General features: G+C 38.6%; 1 protein-coding gene across 3 annotated transcripts; it reads right to left on the bottom strand.

Moving 5' to 3' along the window:
• Window positions 1-608: 608 nt before the first annotated feature.
• ZBTB43 (zinc finger and BTB domain containing 43) lies at window positions 609-22,698 on the bottom strand. Of its 3 annotated transcripts, none has more exons than XM_015240340.3 (2): window positions 22,563-22,698; window positions 609-6,093 (listed from the first exon to the last, which is right to left on the bottom strand). In XM_015240340.3, exon 2 carries the CDS (start codon window positions 6,068-6,070, stop codon window positions 4,667-4,669), a length of 1,404 nt encoding a protein of 467 aa, XP_015095826.1. In that variant the 5' UTR covers window positions 6,071-6,093; window positions 22,563-22,698; the 3' UTR covers window positions 609-4,666. The 3 variants fall into 3 exon arrangements, 2 of the variants coding, with proteins under 2 accessions (XP_015095826.1, XP_072816237.1); XM_072960136.1 differs by lacking the exon at window positions 22,563-22,698 and adding an exon at window positions 6,405-6,586; XR_012072274.1 differs by lacking the exon at window positions 609-6,093 and adding an exon at window positions 19,168-19,291 and having other exon boundaries at window positions 22,563-22,679.
• Between the last annotated feature and the right edge of the window lie 26 nt (window positions 22,699-22,724).

Raw genomic sequence — 22,724 nt, 5'->3', positions numbered from 1 at the left:
TGCTTCTGAATTTCAGCCCCACCCAGTAGTCATAGTTCCACCTTTGGTAACGTGCCTACCTTCTCTGAGTCCCAGCAGGCTCATACGTGCAGCAAGTACACCTAAGGCATCAGCTGTGGTTCTGGCACAGAACAGATGGCGTGCTCAGCTGGGGTGACTGAGGAGAGGAGAGTTTCATAAAAGGACTACTTACACAGGGTCTGGACAGGGTTAAGGAACTCCTATGAGGACACTTACGCCCTGGAGGCTCAGCAAAACAGGGAGTCAGGACCAATCCTCAGCTTGAAAGGATAATAGGAAGGTGTAGTTACCAAACCCTCAAGTTGCCTGACAGGAGCTGTGGCCCTTGGCAGAGGAGCCCAGCTGCTCAACTCACATCTGGCAGGAAGGAGCCAGGGGAGTGAATGTCCTGACTGCTCTCTTGTCCCACGTGTCTCTGGTAGACCCTGACCATAGAGGAAAGCCTCCAAAGTGAAGCACAGGGCGGGGAGGGGATCTGGAGGAGCAAACAGAATATATCCAACACACCTAAATAATATGATTGTCATCATAAGTGCCTGGCACAGCACTTTGATCACTCACTACCCATTTGATCAGGCTGTTTGGCATTTAGTTATCAAAAAGGCCACAATGTAACTTTTATTCTCAGGTGGCAAAAGCCAGAATGAAAACAAAGACATGTGGTCATATATCTAGAGTGAAAAACAAAACTTTTACAAAGTTGACAGATAACATTTATTAAAACATGTCATACAAAAGGGCATGGTCTCTTCTATAAGAAGAAAATATTAAACAGTAACATTCAATTAAGTAAAACCATGCTGTACACTGAAGACAGCAATATATAAGGACGAAACTATTCAACTTTTGCAACACAGGCGTAACATTTCACAAAATATCAATAAGATATGCACCTAATGATAATCTGTTTATCATCAAATGGTTTTGTGGTCTAAGAGTCACCTGACTTGCATAAATAAAGTAATTTTCTGGAAGAAACATTGGGAACCTCATAAAAGGAAAGAAGGCAGCAGCAACTGACATTATGACACAGGCTTCAAGCAAAACTTAAAAAAAAAAAAAACTCACATTTGCAAAATGTGTTCCAGCATCTTCCCATAGGGCATTATCAGTAGAGATTTGAAATAAGAAACATGTACCTTTAAACGTATAAGTAGCAAAGAAAAAACTCAAACAAACACCCTGGTTTCACTGAACAGAGTTAGTCACCCATGAAAGTAACCTAAATCACAAAATTAGTGTGGCACAGAAGGGACTGGGGGAAGGGGTATGTTGCTTGGTTTTCAGCATTCCTAAATTATCAGAGACCTTAGAAAAGCAAACACCTGGATTTGGAGTGATGGCGTCCTCTCCACCCTTCCCCAAGGGGCTACAGCAAATCCCTTTCCCAGGCGATTGCTGCTTCTGCTCTGCCCCAACTTCATTTCCGCAGCAGCTTGGGGAGGCGTGTGCTTCTGCAGGAAGACGCCACTGAGACTAAGCAGCTTTCCCAAATAGCTAGAAGTCAGCTCAGGGTCAGTTTAGTTCAGCAAATGCCCAAAAGAATGGAGGAGAGCCTCCTGGACAGACTCTTTGAAAGTGGTGGCCAAAAGAAAGGACTGGAAGAAAGTGAGGTCTAGAAATCAGAATCAACAGGCTGTGGCCCAGGAGCGCCTGAGGATAACCCTCAACAGCTGAGGAAAGGCTATGGCAGTTCTTCCTCGGTTAGACGGTGATACCTACTTCACCAAGTGGATTATTGTAATGTGCACAACTCAAATTAAAGGCATGGCATAAGCACTAAATATTAAATACCACTGGTGGTGCCTTGAAGCCCTTTCCCACTGGGACTGAGGAAAAACCACAGTTAAGACTCAAACTCGGGGACAAATACCTTGGCTGTAGGTCACTGACACAATCCCTGAAAGATTGTTTGGAAAATGTTACCCACTACTATCCAAACTCACTGGGAAGGATAAAGATTTTCTAAAGCTGTACTGAGTAAGGAGAGAGACTATCCAACCCAGGCTGGGCAGGAAAAAAAAGGTATGATCTCCTAATCTTAAAAAGCGAAGTTTATAAAAGCTCACTTTTACTCTACAAACTAAGGCAATCCCCTTCCCCTGCCTCTCTGAACATGGCCAGCATTTCAGATGCCCAACCACCTCACACGGTGTGGCTGACATGATCAACAACCCTAATTTTTATGAAAACCCCACTACCATAAAAAAACTTGAAACAGCAGATGTGAGGAACTTACATTTATATTCTACATTTGGTAGCTGATGTATATGAAAGGATTTCAATAAAAGATACACCTCTCTTCACAACACATTAAATAAGTCCCAACACAACTGACTGCTTCCAAAACCACCACCTAAGGGCTGCCCACGAGTCCTGGCTGAACAAGAGCTCTTCTTCCCCATTACTCATGACGGGTGTGCTGATCTCACTATAATTTTTCCAGGATATTTTTCTTTTACCTCTCAGACTTCTCAAATGTCCCAGTGCTCATCTGAATATAATCGTTAATGGAAACCAGCACATCAAACCTTCCAAATAGGCAGAAAATGGTTTGCTGATACCAAGTGATCAGTTTTTGGCAGAACAAATGGCTTCACTGCCTTAGTACCCAAATTAGTAGGAGTAATAAAACAGCTTCTCACACATCATGGCTAGGATCATACCTAAATCCTACTGGCTTCTAACATGAGAAAAAAAGAAGCAATTGAACTTGATGGTACAGTCACCTCTATATGCTCTGTCGGGTACAGAGAAAGGACTGTTAACTGATGGTTCCAACACTAAGAGAAGAGGATATTAACGTGGCAAACAACCAAGAGGTAATATCTAATTTCTCGGTTAAAAAAAATCTATCTGTATATATATTTATAATAAAGTTTTAAATACAAAGTGCTTTTTATATATCGAGAATGATACAGTGTTAATGAATAGATCCCTGTTCTGTAATCTTGATTACAAGAGTTAACTGGTAAGCCTTACTTTCCCCTTTCCAAACAACTTTTAACAAGTAAACGCCTTGATGGTAGGAGCTTGAGACTCAGAGGCCATTGCCAGCAACGTCTATCACATTAGAGCAAAGCCAAACTTTTGAAACAAAATTTCACCCCAAATCCAAGAAGTTATTTTTATTTTAAAGAAAAAGTTTCCACTAAGAAATAATAGATCAGCAAGTTTACGGAAAAGTTGACATAATAGTAGCACCCTGTACTACCTTGTGATAACTTCAGGTATATTACACATCTTAAAACATCCTGAATATATGCTTCTTTTTTAACCTAAAATATCTGACTGATCCTCAGAAAAGGTCTCAGAATAGCTGCTTTTCTTGTTTTTTTTTTGGTAGGTATAGCTATGTGGGCTTGCAAATTTATGCAGCTTCATCTATAATACGGGAGCATGAATCTGTGGACTACTTTCTAAAATTAGTTAGGACTCGTTCTTTTCCCCTTTTAAAATACATTCCAGCACTCAAGCTGGAAGTATTAGCTCAGTGTACCCCACTATGAGTATCACCCCCACCAGTGTATTTTCAAGACTCCTCTTTTCTTGGGCAGTTTCCACCCACCCTCCTCAAGTATAAACTGACACTCAAAATTCTGCTACTCAGCAGCGCTCACTCTGACAACTGGAGTGTCACTGTAGCACTCTATTAACTCCTGAAGTTCACAGGTAACTCTCAGCTGTGACTTCTGGCTCCTTCCCAATAATGGTGGTCACTCACTGACCTCTTCAGGAGGCACCATACTCTAAGACAGGGTAAATTGCCTGGAGCAGCCAATGGTACCACCGTGGTCAGAGTCAAAGCAGGCTAGGAGTCTTCTAGCCACAGAGCAGATCCCACTGTGTGGATGCTACAATTAAACAAATGGGATTTGGGACAGCAAACCAATTAGAAATACCTATCTCTGGCACCCTAGAAAATTACAATTAGATACAATTGTTCAAACTAAATGTTAGTACTAAAATATAATTAAACTCTGACTTACCAAGAGTCTGAAACACATTGTGACAGTGGCATCTTATAGAAATTGAAGCTTGTACCATAAGTTATTTGTTTCATACTTAGAATGTCACCCTCTTAGTATCTCCACAGTTTTAGTTAAAATACCCTTTAGAAAGAATGAAACCAGACAAGAGAGCTCTGTTAACAATTTCGTATCCTAGGAATCACATTATTTGTAGCTATTACATTAAGTAGCATTTCATTCAGTGAAGCAGCTACCAAAACAAATCCACGTTACCTAAGTATCTAGAGTAAGAACAAAATAAAATTCCAATATGACCTTGTAATGATGAGTGATCAAAAACTGCTGCCACCTGAAATGGAACACAGCTCCAAGTGCAGATGTTTCCATCACCAAGTCCACCTGCCTCGATCACAACAGGCCAGAAGGATTACCTGGCCAGGTGGAAGGTGGACTAACTTATTTCCCATTACCCACTGCAGGCCTGGCCTGGAACATACAGATTTGAAGAATTAGATTTTTTAATTGGCCTACTTAGAGCTGGTCTTTCAGAAATATCTTCCTTTTTTTTTTAAGCTTCTCTCATAATAGCAAGTAGCACGCATCATCTGTGCCCAGATTTGCATAATTACCATAGTTTATTTTTGTGCCTGCCACTCAAGGGCCAGACCCTATTTTTAGTTAGCCTCAGTCGTATTCTGCTCAGCCTTTGCAGCTTCGTAGGACTTGGTACAAGAAGTCACATGCCTGTGGAAACTGTCCCTCCACATAAATCTCTTTGCACAGATATTACACTCATACGGCTTTATGCCTGTGTGAATCTTCATGTGGCCCACGAGATGATGCTTCATTTTGAATTTCTTACCACAGACACCACAGCCGTAAGGCCGAAGACCGAGGTGCATGCTCATGTGTCGATCTCTCTGACTCTTGTGAGTGAAACTCTTTCCACACTGACAAGGATACAGCTTGTCAGTGGCTGAGAATCCTAAGTGGGAAGCTTCTTCTTTAATCCCTGTCACCATCTCAATGTTCTCACTGTAGCCTGCTGCCAGGGCAGCCTCCTGTCTGTGCCCAACTAGATTTCCATCTGACCTCTCTCCGGAAAACTCTTCCATGGAAGAGCCATAGAAATCCACCTGCTCATCATAATTGCTTTCATCAGCCTGTTCGTCAAACTCTGCTTCCACTTTTTTTTCCCCGATGTGAAAGTCTTCCTCTACTCCCGAGGGCTGGACCGAGTGCTCTGTCTGCATGGTGTTGATGGACTCAGTGACCTGGTGCTCATCGTAGGGTGCGTGCACATCCATGCCCTCGCATGCTTGTTCGAAGCGTTCAGGCTTCACATGGATCCAGCGTTTGTGAGCCATTATGCTGGGCTTGCTGTACATAGGCCGGGTGTAGTGGAACTCGGCACTGTCGCCGGCCCCCTCCTCCCCGTCCTGGCTCGCCATCTCAGTGCTGAGCCGGTCATGCTCTGTGGACGAGTTGCTAGGAAGGTATTCGTGCTCGGTGAGCTGAGATGACAGCTCATCTTTGGTGCTCTCCTCTTCATTCTCTCCATCCCTCAGTTCCTGGGCTTTGGGGAAATCAGTATGGCCCCCAGAGCCCAGCTCAAAGCTCTCCACTAGGCCGTTGTAACTACTGCTGCTTGGAGACTGGTGGTCACTGCCATGATTCAGCTTCTGACAGAGGACTGTAGGGTTTCCCTCTAAAACTTCAGTGCATTTGTCTACCACATGCCACATCTGAAGGAAGCTTGCTGCTGTTAAGTAACTAACAATTTCTGGAGCAGGCATGACTAGACGTCCCGTATAACTTGATAGGAGAATGTTCTCAAACACCCTGGGGTTCATCACATCAGGCAAAACAATCCTCCTGCTGTTTTTCAGGAGTACCTGGTCACAAAAGTAGGGTGAACTGGCAGCAAGAACAGCTTTGTGTGCCCGGAAAATGTGGCCTTGGACAACAATGGAGACATCACACAGTTGTCCTTGCTGGCGCTGCTGGTTCAGTTTCTGTAGAATGGTGCTGGAAAAATCAGGAAATTCTACTCGAAAAGAGTTTGTTCCAGGCTCCATTTCATCACAAATCTTGTTCAGTGCTACAAGAGAAAGCAAAATTAGTACTAATTCCAGCCTAAAGAGAAACTTAATGATCACCAAGAAAATTAAGCCAAGTCCCACAGTTCCACACAGTCCCCTCGCCTGGAGGCACAGCACTCATTCATTCCCCAGAGCAAGGATTGCAGGTGTGAGTGCCAAAAGCAGGAACCACTCACCACTCTTTACGGTATTAACTCTTAATGTTGCCTGTGTCTGTAAGTGAGAAAACAGAATCCAGAAATATCTGTAAGCTTTATAAATCCCCTAAGTAAAACAAAGTAAACATTTCTAGTCAAAACAAACACGATACCTATCCAAATTACAGACTTTTTAAGAGGCTTCAGGTTCAACCCATATTTGCCAAATTGGGGTGAGGAAGGAATTGTGGGTAGAAGGAAAAGCACATGTAAAGACTCTCTGGCAGACATGAACTCAGTAACTGCAAGGAACTGAGAGGAGAGCACTGGGCTAGAATCCAGGGAGGGGCAGGGGGCCAGAATGGTTGTGCCTTTAGTCCTTCACCACCACAGGGGTGAACTTGTCAAGATTCCAAACAACATGGGTTTCCCTAGTTGCTGTCGGAATGTTAGCCCTTTAAGAGCTTCTGACAACATGAAGCAGAATGAAACAGCAAGGCAAGGTATTCTTCTATCTGTTAATCTCCAAATTGTTTAAAAAGTAATAGACCAAAGAGGACAGTAAATATTGTCCCTGCTACTGAATGAACTCAATCTGAAAATAAAGTTATAACAAAGAATAAGGGATTGCTTGTGTTGTTACTGTAAATCTATTTTGTGGGGTAAGTCAAGCATTAGAGATAATTCCTAACAAGAGCAATCAACGAGGTGAACTCTGCTAGAGCTGCTGTTCAGGTCCCATAAACCCACAGTAAATTAAAACAAACCAGAAAACCTAACAGATTTATTGGTGTAATTTGTCACCTGGGTCTAATACTGTACCTAACACTGCTAAATACCAGGTTTTCTAAGTATGAGATTTTATCATTTTTTACCAGATAATCCAACAAAACAGACAAACCCCCCCCAAAACAGATTTTACTAGATAATCCAACAAAGGTTGAAAGTTATCTATGAAAGATAGGGAGACATGCCAAGAGAAGAAACTAATGTTTCCTGAGTAATTACTATATATCAGGAACTGTACACCTTTTTTTCACCTTATCTTTGTTAACAACTCTGCAAATGTAGAGGATTAACATTCTCAAGTTCACTATTTCAAGTAACTTTCCCAAGGCTAAAATAAAAGCTAGTTTTTATTACATTGGGATTTGAAATCTAGGTCTCTATGATTCCAAAGCCTAATGTATTTTTCCTATCACATCACTGCCTCTTCTAAGAAGACATTAAAATACCAGATTAGTCATTAAAATTTTTAAGAGGTAAAACAGTATTCTTAAAATGAAGAATTAATTTATGGTTTACAGCTCTTAAAACATAAAATAATAACAACAACAATAATAAAAATTAAAAAACAAAAAAATAGACCAGGAAATGAACAATTTTAGGTATTTGTAATTTTAAAAGGAAAAGTTAACTACATAAATGTATAAACTAGAGGTATATAAATTCTGAGAACCACATCTGGATTCTCTGCTCTCATCACTGTAGAATTTTATTTTTAGCTATTTGAGAAAAGGGAGGGACTAATACATACACACACAAAAAAATTTATGAAAAGCTGTATGAAAAAAACTCTCCTAGCTACCACATTAGAATACTCAATATCCAGTTCTCAATCCAAAATCACAAAGTGTACAAAGAAACGGAAAAATAAGGTACATTTACATGAAAAAAAAGAATTAGAAACTATCCTTGAGGAATTTCAGACACTGATAAGTGCTACTCTAAGCTGTTAAAGTCAACTGCCTTGGATATGCTCAAACTGTTAAAGAAAACTATGGACAAAGAACTAAAGGAAATCAGGAGAACAATGTCAATAAAGAGACAGAAATTATAAAAAGTAACCAAATAGAAATTCTGGAGCTGAAAGGTATAATAACTCCATTGTGGACTGACCTGTATCCCTCCAAAATTCCTGTGTTAAAGCTCTAATCCCCAATATCCCAGAATGTGACTATATTTGGACATAGGGCTGTTAAAGTGGTAATGAAGTTAAAATGAGGCTGTTAGGGTGGGCCTGAATCCAAGCTGACTGGCGTTCTCATAAGAAATGAAATTTAGACTGACAGACAACAGGCACACGTGCACTGTGAAGACAGTGAAAAGGTGGCACCTGCAAGCCAAAGAGAGAGGTCTCAGGAGAAATTACACCTGCCAACAGTTTGATCTGACTTCTAGCCTCTAAAATTGTGAAAAAATAAATTTTTGTTGCTTAAGCCACCTAGCCCATAGTATTATGTTACGGTAGATCAAGGAAACAAATGCAACTTGAAATAAAAAATTTACAAGAGGAGTTCAATGGCAAGTTTAGGCAGGCAGAAGGGGTAAAAAAAATCATCAAATTCAAAGATAAAGCAATTGAAATATCCAGTCTGAGGAGTATTAAGAAGGATGAAGAAAAATAAAAACAATCTGAGGTACCTGTGGAAAACTACCCAATATACCAACATGCAAATCAGAGTCTCAGAAGGAGAGAAAAAAAGACTAGAAAAGATATCAAATGATATGATGGCTGAAAACTTCCTGAATTTGGCAAAAGACATGTACCATCCAAGAAGCTTAACAACTCCAGGTAGATAAAGAGATACACATGAGACACATTGTAAGTCAAATAGTGGAAAGTCGAAGACAATGGGGAATCTGAAAAACAGCAAGAAAGAAGCCACTCATCACATAAAAGGGACCCTTAATAAGATTAACAGCTAATTTCTCATCAGCAACCATGGAGCTCAGAAAGGAGTGTTTGACATATTTAAAGTGCTAAAAGAAAAATCGGTCAACCAAGAATTCTATATCCAGCAAACCTTTCCAGAATGAAGGAGAAATTAAAACATTTCCAGATAAACAAAAGCTAAGGGTGTTTGTTTCCAGTAGGTCTCCTCTGTAAGAAATGATAAAGGCGTCTTTCAGGTTGAGAGAAAAGAACTAGACAGGAATTTAAAGCCATATGAAAGAATAAAGACTGCTGGAAAAGTAACAATATAGATAAATATAAGATATTTATCAATATTACCAAACTGTCAGTTTACAACTCTTTTTTTTTTCTGAATGATCTAAAAGGCAAGTGAATATAACAATAATTATAAATCGATGTTATTGGGCATACAATGTATTAATATGCAACCTGTGACAATAACAATATGAAGAGGGCAGGATGGAGATGTATAGGAACATAGTATTAGTACACTATTAAAACTAACTTGTCCCTCACGGTAAATACTAGGAAAATAAAGATACATGAAAAGGAAAGAAGAGAGTCAAAAATGGTGTATATATATATATATATATATATATATACACATTATTTTTATTTTTTAAACTCTAAATACTAACTTTAATGACTGGGGTGTGTCTTAGGACCTAAAGAGTCAATGGTCTAAGGCACTATATGTATGTATGTATGTATGTGTGTGTGTGTGTGTGTGTATTTTTTTTAAGCCATACCTCAATTAAATATTTTTTAAAAGGCAGTAAGGGAGGAACCGTGGAACAAAAAACATACAAGTTACACAGAAAACAAATAGCTAAATAGTAGAAATAAATCCTTCCTTATCAGTAGTTACTTTAAATGTAAATGGATTAAGCTCTCCAATTAAAAGACAAAAGATTGTCAGAATGGATTAAAAAAACATGGTTTATCTATATTTGTCTACAAGAGACTCACTTAGATACAAAGGCACAAAGACATTGAAAATAAAATGATGGAAAGAGATATTTCATGCAAATAACTGAAAGAGAGCTGACGTGACTATATTATTATCAGATAAAACAGATGTTTAGTCAAAAAGGTTACAAGAACAAAGACAGATATCCCACATTGAAAAAAGGTTCATTCTACATCTCAAAAATGTTCTCCTACGGCAGTCTACCCAAGCAATAGAAATAAAAGCAAGAATAAACAAATGGGACCTAATTAAACTTACAAGCTTTTGCACAGCAAAGGAAACCACAAACAAAACAAAACAACAACCAACAGAATGGGAGAAAATTTTTGCAAAAGATGAAACCGACAAAGACTTGATTTCCAGAATATATAAGCAGCTCATATGACTTAATAAGAAAAAACAACCAACCCAATCCAAAAATGGGCAGAAGACCTAAACAAGCAATTCTCCATTGAAGACATACAAATGGCCAATAGGCACATGGAAAAATGCTCAATATCACTAGTTATCAGAGAAATGCAATTCAAAACTACAATGAGGTATCCCCTCACAGTAGTCAGAATGGCCATCATTCAAAAGTCCACAAATGACAAATGCTGGAGAGGCTACGGAGAAAAGGGAACCCTCCTACACTGCCAGTGGGAATGTAGTTTGGTGCAGCCACTGTGGAAAACAGTATGGAGATTCCTCAAAAGACTAGGAATAGACTTGCCATATGACCCAGTAATCCCACTCCTGGGCATATATCGAGAAGGAACCCTACTTCAAAAAGACACCTGCATCCCAGTGTTCATAGCAGCACTATTTACAAGAGCCAAGACATGGAAACAGCCTAAATATCCATCAACAGATGACTGGATAAAGAAGATGTGGTATATTTATACAATGGAATACTATTCAGCCATAAAGAAGACAACATAACACCATTTGCAGCAACATGGATGTCCCTGGAGAATGTCATTCTAAGTGAAGTAAGCCAGAAAGAGAAAGAAAAATACCATATGATAGCACTCATGTGGAATCTTAAAAAAGAAAAAAGAAAAGAAAAAGACAAATGAACATAAATACAAAACAGAAGCAGACTCATAGACACAGAATACAAACTTGTGGTTGCCAGGAGGGAGGGGGGCGGGAAGGGACAGACTGGGAGCTGGAAATCTGTAGATACTGACAAGTATATATAAAATAGATAAACAAGATTATACTGTATAGCATAGGGAAATGTATACTGGATCTTGTGGTAGCTCATGGTGAAAAAGTATGTGACAATGAATATATGTATGTTTATGTATAACTGAAAGATTGTGCTCTACACTGGAAATTGACAAAACATTGTAAACTGACTATAACTCAATAAAATAAAATTTTAAAAAAAGGTTCATTCTATCAAGAATATATGACAATTAAACATATATGCACCTAGCAAAAGAAATATATATGAAGCAAAAATGAACAGAATTGAAGAGAGAAATATACAGATCTACAATAACAGGTGGAGACTTCAATATCTCACTTTCAATAATGAACAGAAAAACCAGACAGAAGATCCATAAGGAAAAAGAGGACTTCAACATTATAAATCAATTATACTTAAGAAACATACAGAGAACACAAAGCAAAAGGAAAGAAATTCTGATACATGCTACAACATAGATGAACACTGAAAACATTATGCTAAACATTAACTTAAGCCAGACACAAAGTACAAGTGTTGCAAAATTCCACTTACATGAAATATCTAGAATAGGCAAATTGAGAGGAAGTAGATTAGAAGTTACCAGGGGCTCTGGTGGGTGAGGAATGGTGAGTTACTGCTTAATGGATAGTGAGTATCTGTTTGGGGTGCTGAAAACATTTTAGAAATAGAAAGTGGGGCTAACTGCACAACACTGGGAACATAATTAATGCCACTATATTGCACACCCCCCAGAAAATGAAAGTGGCAAACTGAGTATGTTTTTACTACACAATTTTTTAAATGGAAAAAAAGTCATATAATTTTATTTTTAACTGTGTCAAGGTGGTAATAGTCTCTGTAATTTAATACGTATCTGATCTCTGCCCTTAAATTTTGGTGAGTGTGGCATTTCAACATATTCCCTTGCCTTGCAACATGCAAAGCCTAAACCTCTCCTACTGGTTTTCCTGCTATATAAGCAATATTTACAAACTCACAGGCAGTTTTGACCTATATTAACAGTACAGTTGTTATTTCAATTGTTTAAAAGAATTTCTTAGAAGTAAATATACTAAAAAAAAAAAATCATTAAAAAAACCCACCACAACATAAAATACTATACACAAAGTACTGTGGGGATTTCTAAGATGAAGGAATGTCACTGTCCAGAGTTTATAATCTGGTAGCGGAGATAAAAAACCTGCATACAACCCCATTATTCAATACAAAGCCTGATAAAAGCACTGAAAGAGAATTAAAAATCCAGGAGGAATCAGGAGGGGACTTGGTTGGTATACTCTACAGGTTTATATCCTGTCGCTATAAATTTTGCTGTCACCGGAGGAAGAGGAAGACTTGAGGGCAGCATATAACTCTTCCCATCTACCACACCCTAACCAAAAAAATTTAAGAAATACAAAAAAATAGGCCTGAGTTCTGAAAAGTAGGGATTAGAGTCATCTACAGGCAACAAACTTTAATTAGGGCTACAGCAGAGCTGGGGCCAGGCTAAAGTAAGACACTGCCCCGGCAACTGCACCTGCTACACAAGGCTGTCTATCCTGGCACAGCAACAGTAATCCTGACAGAGGACCACTAATACCTGTTCATTTGGAAGGCTTGCAGCTAAGAAGCCAGGGCAGACCATGGGGTAGGGCCTGCAGGTGGTGACATGCAGAGGTGGCTGTGTTAGGATACCAAAAGTTGTATAATGCCTCAGCAGAAAAAATTTTAAAGACTTTACATGAGAGGATGGGGCTCATTTGTAGCCCGAGGAAGGAGGCGAAGACAGCCCATCCTTTGCCAGCTGGGCCAAAGGGACAAAGTAGGCCCCGGGTATCACAATTTTACCCACACAAAAGAAAGTGCACAGAGCTCAAGCTCTCCAGGTGGTGAGTCAGAACTTGCCCCCAGCCCCTGCCATTGTACTCTAACCCTGGTGTCAACACCGTTGGCCCATCCTTCAGCAAAAGTGCTATGAGTTGATTATAACAGCATTCAGGTATGCAATGAAGGATCCCAACGCAATCCACCCACAAAGGGGGAAAACTTCAGACCCAAACAGAATGTTTCCTGACACAGTTTTATTCTGTAAATAAATGTAAATACAGTCTACAATAATCAAAAAGAAAATAGCAAGGGATAAACTAAGAGTAGAGTTGAGACAGCATTTTTAAACTGATGTTTTCCACAAACATAAAAACTGAGTCTCTATTAATGACATAAGGAACATCAGACAAAATAGAATGATACAAAAAAAACCCTAAAAAAAAAAGAGCTGACTGAATTAAAGACAAGATACAAGGAAACTAATAATAGAGCAGAATTTTAATCAGGCAATAAGTAGCAGAACTGCAACTGGAGAAAATGGAATCAGTGATGTGGAAGGCACTTCAAGGAACCTCTATCTGAATGTAGGCGGATGATAAAAATATGCAAATAGCCAGAGAGAAGTTAACAGAACAGGAGAATAGAGACTAGGGATCCAACATATGACTAACTAGTATCCTTGAAAGAAAGAACAAAATGATGGAGTAGAAGGAATAATCAAACAAAATATTTAATAGAAGAAAACTTCCCTGAGTGTAAAACCTTGAGTACTCAGAAGAGTCTTAACTCAGTAGTGGGGACAAATTAGCACAACATGCAGTTCTGGTCCCATTAAACAAAGCTTAAAAACAAGCTTCAAAAGGATTAAACTATTTCCAAGTAACTTAACTGTATTCCAGAACAAAGTCTGAGGATTTTAAATAATACAAAAATATCCAGAGCCCAACAAGGTAAAATTCATGCCTGTCATCCAATAAAAAAGTCATTGGGCATGCAAAGCAGCAGGAAAATATAACCCATAATAATGAGAGAGAAAAAAATGATCAATAGAAACAGACCCCAAAATGACAGATTTACACAACTGGGAGAGATTTCTACATTCCATATGTTCAAGAAAACAGAGGAAAATTAGGCATATAAGGTAGACAAGGAAAGCTATTGAGAAAAAAAAAAAAACAAAACCCAAATCAAACTTCTACAGACTATAAGACAAACAAATACTGGATGGGAAGAACAGAATTAACACTGCAGAAGAGGGGATTAGAACTTGAAAACACAACAATATAAACAACCTAAAATCGGGGGGGGGGGGGGAAGAGTATCAGTAAGTTGTGGGACAACTTCAAGGCACATAACTGGAGTTCCTGAAGGAGGGAGAGGGGAAAAGGGTCAAAATTTATTTGAAGAAGTAACAGCCAAAATTTTTCCAAATTTGATAAAAACTACAAACTTAGAGATTCAAAGAAGCTCAATAAACCCCAAGCACAAGAAGTATAAAGAAAACTGTATCAAGGCATATCATAATCAAATCACTTAAAATCAGCGATAAAGAGAAAACCTTAAAAGTAGCCAGAGAAAAAAGATCCACTATGTGTAGAAGAACAAAGATAAGAAAAGCTGCAAATTTCTTGTCAGAAATAGTCCAGCCGGGAGACAGAGACATCTTTACAGCGCTGAAATAAAAAAAAAACTGTCAACCTAGAACTCTATACCCCATTAAAACAGCTTTTAAAATGAAGGTAAAATACTTTTTCAGATGTAGAAAAGTGAACAGAATCCATCACCAAAAAGCTCAAAAGAAAAAAAAAAAAAACAGGTACACAAAAACAAAAAAGTTTCCGGCAACAGTATTAATATCAAAGTAAAATTCAATGTAAAAAGTATCAAATGGGATGAAAGTTTATAATTATATTATATATATATTATATATATATAATATAATTAAGGAATTCCATAATTCACATGAGGGTTACTTTGTGAACTTTTATGTGTAAATATAGCATAGTTTTCAAAAAAAACAAAACAATAGTGACATAAACACAACTATAGTAAGAAATATAAATGTCCTTCTTCTAATCTTTAATAAATCAAGTGGGCAAAGGATAATTTGGATTTAGAGATTTAGATTGGTATCATTAATAATGCTAATTTAACTGAAACATACAACCTCTGTATTGCTACAAATAATACATCTTTTTCAGTTTCCATAGGACATTTGTAAAAATGATCATATAAGTGGCCACAGAGAGCATCAATAAATCCCCCAAAGCAGAAATGCATACACAGACCTCATTTGATTACAACTGATTACACAATGTAATAAATCTAGAAATATTAAAAACATACATTTTAAAAAGCCCAAACACTCTATAACTAAACAAAATTCTTAATTGTTAAAACAATGGAGAATTAAAACTGCAATGTCGAATTCACAAAATTAGGAAAAAGAAATGGAATATAATCCATTACAGAAACTTTTTGAAACAGAAGACAATTCTACACTAATAAAATTCAAAGTCTCAGTGATAAAAAATTGATAGAAAAATATAGAACTCTGAACAGATCAACATGCATGGAAGAATTGCAAAACACATTCAAATGACTGCCAAAACACACCAGGCCCAGAACATTTTATGAGAAAATTCTTCACAACAGATTTCTACACCATATAAACTGTTTCAGAGGAGAAAGAAGGGGGAAAGGAAATAAAGATAGGAGAAAACCTACTAATTATTTTTATGTAAAACCATGGCATCAAAACTGGACAACAAAGGAAAAAGTGTACAACTATCTTACTTATTAACATAGAAAAATTATAAACCACACGGCATTCTACTTTATTTTAATCTCTTGTGAGTTGAACACATTATGAGTGTAATACACTGAAGAAATTATTGTCACCATCACACTGAGAGCAAGATTCTAGACTACGGTAAAATTAGCACCAGAAAGCCTTCCTTCCATACAAGACCACCACTGGCAACATGCACATCATCACCTGTGCTCCCTTCTACAGTGACAGGGAGTGGTGGGAGATAAATCTGAAAAGAATGGTAATTTGGTACTGGTACTTTCCTGCTAAAGGCTACGTTTGAACTTTAAATGTGGGCGCAGCACCGGAAACTTCTGAGTGACGTGTTGTGAAATATGTTCAGAAAGGATAATCTGTTGATGGACTTAAAGCAGGAGCAAGTCAGAAGTAAAGGATAATTATAAGGTTTCATTGAATATGGTCTAGGTTCAAGGCAATGAAAGCAAAGCTTTTTCATACCATTCTGCTATTTTGTCTGATGTTCCTTATATGTCAGTAATAGAGATCACATACTGTCAGCCCATCCTTCAGCAAAAGAGCTAAGAGTATGTAAAACAGAAGAGAATGGATGGAACTGACTGAATCGGTAGGCAGGAAGATGCAAGAGTAGTGCAAGGTACAAACAATACTATCAAGAAAGTAAAAAGATAACCTATAACATGGGAGAAAAATATATTCAAATCATTTAACTGATGAGTGACTTGTATCCAGAAAAATAAAGAACTCTTAAAATTCAACAATAAGACCACCCAATTAAAAAATGGGCAAAGGATCTGAAAAGACACTTATCCAAAGAACATACACAGAAGAGCACACAAAAAATGTTCAATATCATTTTATATTAGAGAAATGCAAATCAAAACTACAATGAGGTATCACTGCTCACCCACTCGGATGGCTATGATAAACCATACAGACACTAACAAGCATTGGAGAGGATATGGAAGGATTAGAGAACTCTTATACATTATTTGGGGGAAATTTAAAATGCTGCAGCCACTTTGGAGAACAGTTTGGTAGCTCCTCAAAAAGTTAAACAGAGTTATCATGTAACTCAGTAATTCTACTCTTAGGTTTATACCCAAGAGAAATGAAAAAACGTACAATGTCCACATAAAACTTATACATTAATGTCCACAATAGCATTATTCATAATGGCCAAAAAGTGGAACCAACTCAAATGTCCTCAACTGATGACTGGATAAACAGAATGTGGTATTATTTATATGATGGAGTATTACTCCGTTTTATTACATACTGCATGTAATTACGCCATTCTTTTGGTAATAAAAAAGAATGAAATATTGATAGATGTGATAATATGACTGAACCTTGAAAACATTTCACTTATAATGAAATTAGACACAAAAGGTTACATCTTGTATGATTCCATTTATATGAAATGCCCAGAACAGGGAAGTCCATAGACAAAAAGTAAATCAGCAGCCGCAAGGAACTACAGGGTGAGGAAATGGGGAATGACTGCTGATTGGTTTTTTTTTTAAAAGGGGAGACAAGAATTCTAAAATTAAGACTGTAGTGATGGGTATACAACCCACTGAATATACTAAGAACTGTTAACTGCATATGAATTATGTCTCAATAAAGCTGTTTTAAAAAATAGAGTAATGCAAAGTAAACTAGTTACTAATTCCAACTGGGTAGCTAGGAAAATGTCCTAATTAGTAGGAGTGGTAGCAGCATCTACTACTTATTAAATGCTGTAGTGTATTGTAACATTCTGTACAAAGCACTTTATGTATTCTCTCTCATTTAATCCTCATAACAACCTTCTGATAGGTATTTTTATTCCTAGCGCATAGAATAGGAAATAGACAAAGAGGCTAAACTACTTGCCTAAGGTCATACAACCAGTGTGATGAAGCCGGAATTTAAATTTGAAACAATTGCTCAGGGTCATTACAGTCTGAGAGATGAGACAGTATGGAAAGTAAAGATGAATACTATTTTCACAAATAAACAACTGATATAATCTATAATATACAATGTATTCACAAATTCCAGAGCAAATGATTCACCTCAGACTTAATGAAGAATTAGCAATTTTATACATCATCTTGCACATAATTAAAAAATAAAATCCAACAGCAATAGTTTTAAACAAACACACCAATCCCAGCTCATTCCCTCTATGGTTCATTGAGGTTATCTGGCTTTTCTTTTTAAAGCAGAGCATGAAGGGCAAATATTGAAGAATCAATGAACTAGATGACCTCCAAGATCCCTTCCAACTTTGATGAGTCTAATAGTAGCCTATATTTATTATTCAGCTGAGGAATTGTATGTCAAGTTTTATATGCTATTTAAATATCAATTACATATCCTAAAAACAAAGATGACAGCAGTATAACAGGGAAGTTGACCCACTAGCCACTTTTCTTGAAGCCCTCCAGAGATATCTTAATTAGAGTATATGGTAATTTGCATGCTTACTGTAAAGAGCACATTTAAACACCATAAATATTACTTCAGTAAATCTGTGGACTGGTACAAATGTACAAAAATACCAACACCCTATGCCTACCAAAATACTTCAGTCAAATGCTGTACAGTTCACAAAGCAGACTATGCAAACTTGGTCTGGCAATACCCCTATACGTCATACTCATGAGTAAACTGAAGCTCAAGAAGGTTGAAAGATCTGCCCAAGGTCACATAGCTCAGAAGTGGTATGTTAGAATTCAAACAGAAAAATGCTAGATTTGGAATTACACTTCTAAATTGAAAAAAAAAAGTCACTTTGCAGAAGCTTCTCTAACAATACAATGTATGGCAATGATTTGGCTTAAAATGTGCAGTATCTGTTGTGGGACACAACGGGGGCGGCCGGTCCGTGAGCCAGTAACATGCAGGTGTTGGTAAAAGAACTTACCAGAGATAAAGTACGAGAATAGAAAAGGAGCTTATTAGGGGTACAATGCCATGGACAACAACGGGCCACACAGACGAGACGTGCCTGTGTGAGCACCCGAGAGCCAGTTTCTGGGGTGTTTTATAAGGCAGGATCACAAGGTGCCTGACTGGCTGTGCTCAAGTCTCTTATTGATTGTAGGTGAGGTAAGAAGTTTAGGGTCCGTGAAGGGCAGTGGGGTTTCTGATTCTGATAAGGTGGGCTGACACAAGCCAGCTGGAGCTATTGTGAGATGAGGCATTACCTCGGGCTATTAGTTTGTTAGGGGAAACACGCCCAGTAAAGAATGTACCTTTTCTTTTGAGGGATCGTAGGCAGACATCTGAGAGCCCAGGAATGGGGCTGTTGGACTTCGGAGGATGTCATTTGGCCCCACAATATCTTCTCAGAAGAGAAGTAGAAGAACCTACTGGTCTAGGGCAATGAACTACAACTACATTATTATTTTTACTGAAAAAGAAACCATTCTGGTAAATAGTTTTTAAAAAACTGTAGTTTTAGCAAGCTTACAGCTTACCTAATGCAAAGTTGTATTCCTGGGATAAAGTTCCTTATGCTATGGTCATCAAAAAGCAGTATGAATGAATGAGAAAGAGGAACTCATTTCTTAGTTTTGCTTCAAATTAAAATCACACTGACTTCTGAAAAGAAAAATCACGTTGAAAACGTAAGAGATGCTGGTGCCATTCACTGTGTGCCAGCGCCATGTTAATAAATACTATACCTGTGGGTGAGCAGCAGAAAGAAAACTAATCAAGATCAATATTTTTGGTTATATTAACTTTTTTTCTGCACCTTCTTAGCTTCTGCCTTTGTATTTTTAAAATAAAATTTTAATTTTGGAATAATTTCAGATCTACAGAAAAACTGCAAAAAAAAAAAAAGCATGATTTGCCAGGAGTATGCCTGTCACTCAGTTTTCTTTTAATGTTAACATCTTACATTACCATGGTACATTTGTCAAAAATAGGAAACTAACGTTGGTCAATACCTACATAATTTTGCAGAATTAACATATCTTTTGGAAAAATGTTTTCTGACTCCAGACCATTATCAATCAGCACCCCTATATTTTCTAATTGGAACACTTTAGTCAAAGAACTTACTAAAACCTATTTTAGGATTTGAAAAAAAACGAGCTACCTACTTTGTGAAGTTTGATTCATTTCTACAGAGGATTGTTTTACTTAAGACTTCAGGGCAAATGGTCCATTGTGGTCAATTCTTTGAGATTCAAGAGGGTATTGTTCTACCACTAACTTCTGTGTTTCCACCTTGCTTCTGTGTTTCTTGACACTGTGTTTCTCTCTTAGTCCTACCTATCAGTCATCCTGCCATTACATTACACTAAAGTCAAGGCAATGTTTTAAACTGCATCCTCATATTCATTAGAATTCAGGATAAGAAGCTCAGTCAAGAAAGCAGAAGAAACAGCACTTTTTCATGAAAATTATTTACATACCAACAAAATAAGTTTTTTTCTCAATATGTTACAAATAAGACAAAAACCTCTTTCTATTCTAATTACAAACATAAATAAAGCAAAAAAGAAAAGTTCATGAAAACGATATACAGCATATACAACTGATTATAAGAGGAACATTTTTTTCATTTTAAAATTTCTGAAATCAGGATGTGATGGCCAGGTGGAAGTTGTAAGTGTCTCTGCCCAAGACAATGACAGGGCATTCCTGAGAGCCTCATCGATGTTTTTGATGGCACAAAGGATGACACTGGAAAAGCATGGACGCAACTCTGAATTGAAAAGTATTCAAAAGAGTAGCAATGTTAAGACAGTTAATGAACGCTTTAACAAATTTATTTCACTTTTCTTCTTTTTACATATGTACTAGAATATCATTTTAAATGCCTAAGTAAGCCTAAAAATGTAAGAAAGCATATGTAATAGCTTAATTACATATGCTTAATCTCTTCCTTTGGTAGTACATAAAATAATTGATGGTATCTAGGATTCAATACGGTAGTAATTCAGCTGCTACACCTGAAAGCTTGATAAACTACCTTACAGGCAAACCGATGGCTTAGATAAGAGAACATAAAACAAGGGCCTCCTCATCAGAAAACATACAAGAAAATAACACATAACGTTTTGTTATTATAATAAAAGGGCTTTTTTTCCAACCCTAAGAGTTTTTTTTCACATGAAAGGTAAAATCTTCCTCAAATTTCCTACTTATGATGCAGATTCCTGCACTGAATTCAATGAATATGGAGGGAGAGCCAGGGTGGGAAACTGCTACAAGAAGAAATTTTTAATTCTTTTAACCAAATTCCTTTTCTAAGGAACTTGGCTGAGAAGAGAGCAGGAATCAAGAAATGTAGGTTCAACTAAATGTTCTAAAAGCTACAGAATGAATTTTTAAAATCACATTTTCAAAGAGCTCATTAGTTCCAGGAATCTACATTTAGCAATTTTGTTTTTGGTATTGTAGTAAAATATATTTAACATAAAATTTACCATTTTAAAGTACACAATTAGTGGCATTTAGTACACTCATGCTGTGCAACCATCACCACTATCCATTTCATCATCCCAAACTAAAACTCTGTATTCATTAAACAATAACTCTCCATTCCCTCCTTCGCCTCAACCCCTGGTAAACTATATTCTACTTTCTGTCTCTATGAATTTGTCTGTTTTAGACAAATTCATATAAGTGGACAATATTTGTCCTTTTGTGTCTGGCTTATTTCTCTAATGAGTACGTTTGTAAAGCAAAGAATGAATCTCAAATTATCAGGTTTCTCATAATTTAACTGTACATCCTGACAATCTCTAAGCATACAGCTCTCCCAGAAATCCTGCTACTGTTCCATCAGCCCCATGGCACAGAGGATCTCAGACAGACCCTTCCTTAGCCTGTAGACAGGACTGGTTAAGCAGCTGTTAACTTAAAGAGCACGCTCCTTAGAACCCTGGAGGCCATGGGATGGAGCTAAAGGAAACAGGGAGCTGTGCAGGCCTGGAAAACCATGGGTAAGGAGCGGAAAAGATTCATCAAGCTACTCTGGCCCTGAGAGGGCCTCTTTTTTTTCCTCCAGGAGCTCTAGCACCCTGACACTTAGGCTGGGTGACACGTGTCAGAGTTGAGGCCAGACTGCAGTCTAGTCGCTGAGAATGTCACCAGGGCAGGAAGCTTCACAGGGTCATGAATCACCGTCCATGGCTCAGAGGTCCGGGCAAGCCCGCCCCGCCCAGAGAAACCCAGGTAGGAGAGGCAGAAATAAGAGACAGATGGAGCAACACAGATGGTCAAAGAGCTGGACTGACAGGCAGGCGGAGTAAGGACTAAGAGAGAAACACAGTGTCAAGAAACACAGAAGCAAGGTGGAAACAGGAATAAAGACAGGATCTAGATACTCAGAGATGCGTTCGAGAGAAACAAAGTTTACATGGGCTGAGTTGAGAGGCAAAAAGAATAAGTGACAACAGGTGACACAGACAGCAAGAAAGCTGAAACACAGAGGTAAACACAGACAGACATCAGCAAAGTCCAGGTGCAGCCTTTCTCCCGGCCTTGACTAGTACCCGAGGCCGCCAAGCCGCGCCCACCCAGCGCCCCCGAAAGGCCGGCAGACGGACGGACGGGGTGGGGGGGATCTCTAAGCGCTCTGGCCCGCCGAGGTCCGCCGCCGCGGGATGACCTTGGGCCAGACGCTGCCTCGGGGGCCTTGCTGTCGCTGTCCGCACTCTGGGCTCACTGGAGACCGCAGCAGTCGGACCCGGGGAGCCAGGACGCCAACGGCCCGCGCGCGGCTTAAGCATCCCGGTCGGCGTAATGGGCCTGGCAGGGCCAGCAGCGCTGGCGCCGGGACCTGCAGAGAAACCGTTAAACCTCTCCAGCTTCCCTTCCTTCTCCCTTGCTACCCGTTGACGCGACTCCGCCATACCTGCCAATGGCTCGGTGCTCACATAGCCAGCCGGTAGGCTACTTTCCGCTGCCGGCGCCAGGCCCGTTCAAGCCGCCGCCGCCGCCGCGACCGCCTCAGCCTGCGCCTCCCGCCCCCGGAAACGTTTCCCGGTCCCGCCCCCGAACTCCCAGTGCTTCCGGG

This window comes from Vicugna pacos, chromosome 4, assembly GCF_048564905.1.
Source record: "Vicugna pacos chromosome 4, VicPac4, whole genome shotgun sequence".
NCBI lineage: Eukaryota > Metazoa > Chordata > Mammalia > Artiodactyla > Camelidae > Vicugna > Vicugna pacos.
This window is presented reverse-complemented; position numbering and strand designations above follow the sequence as displayed.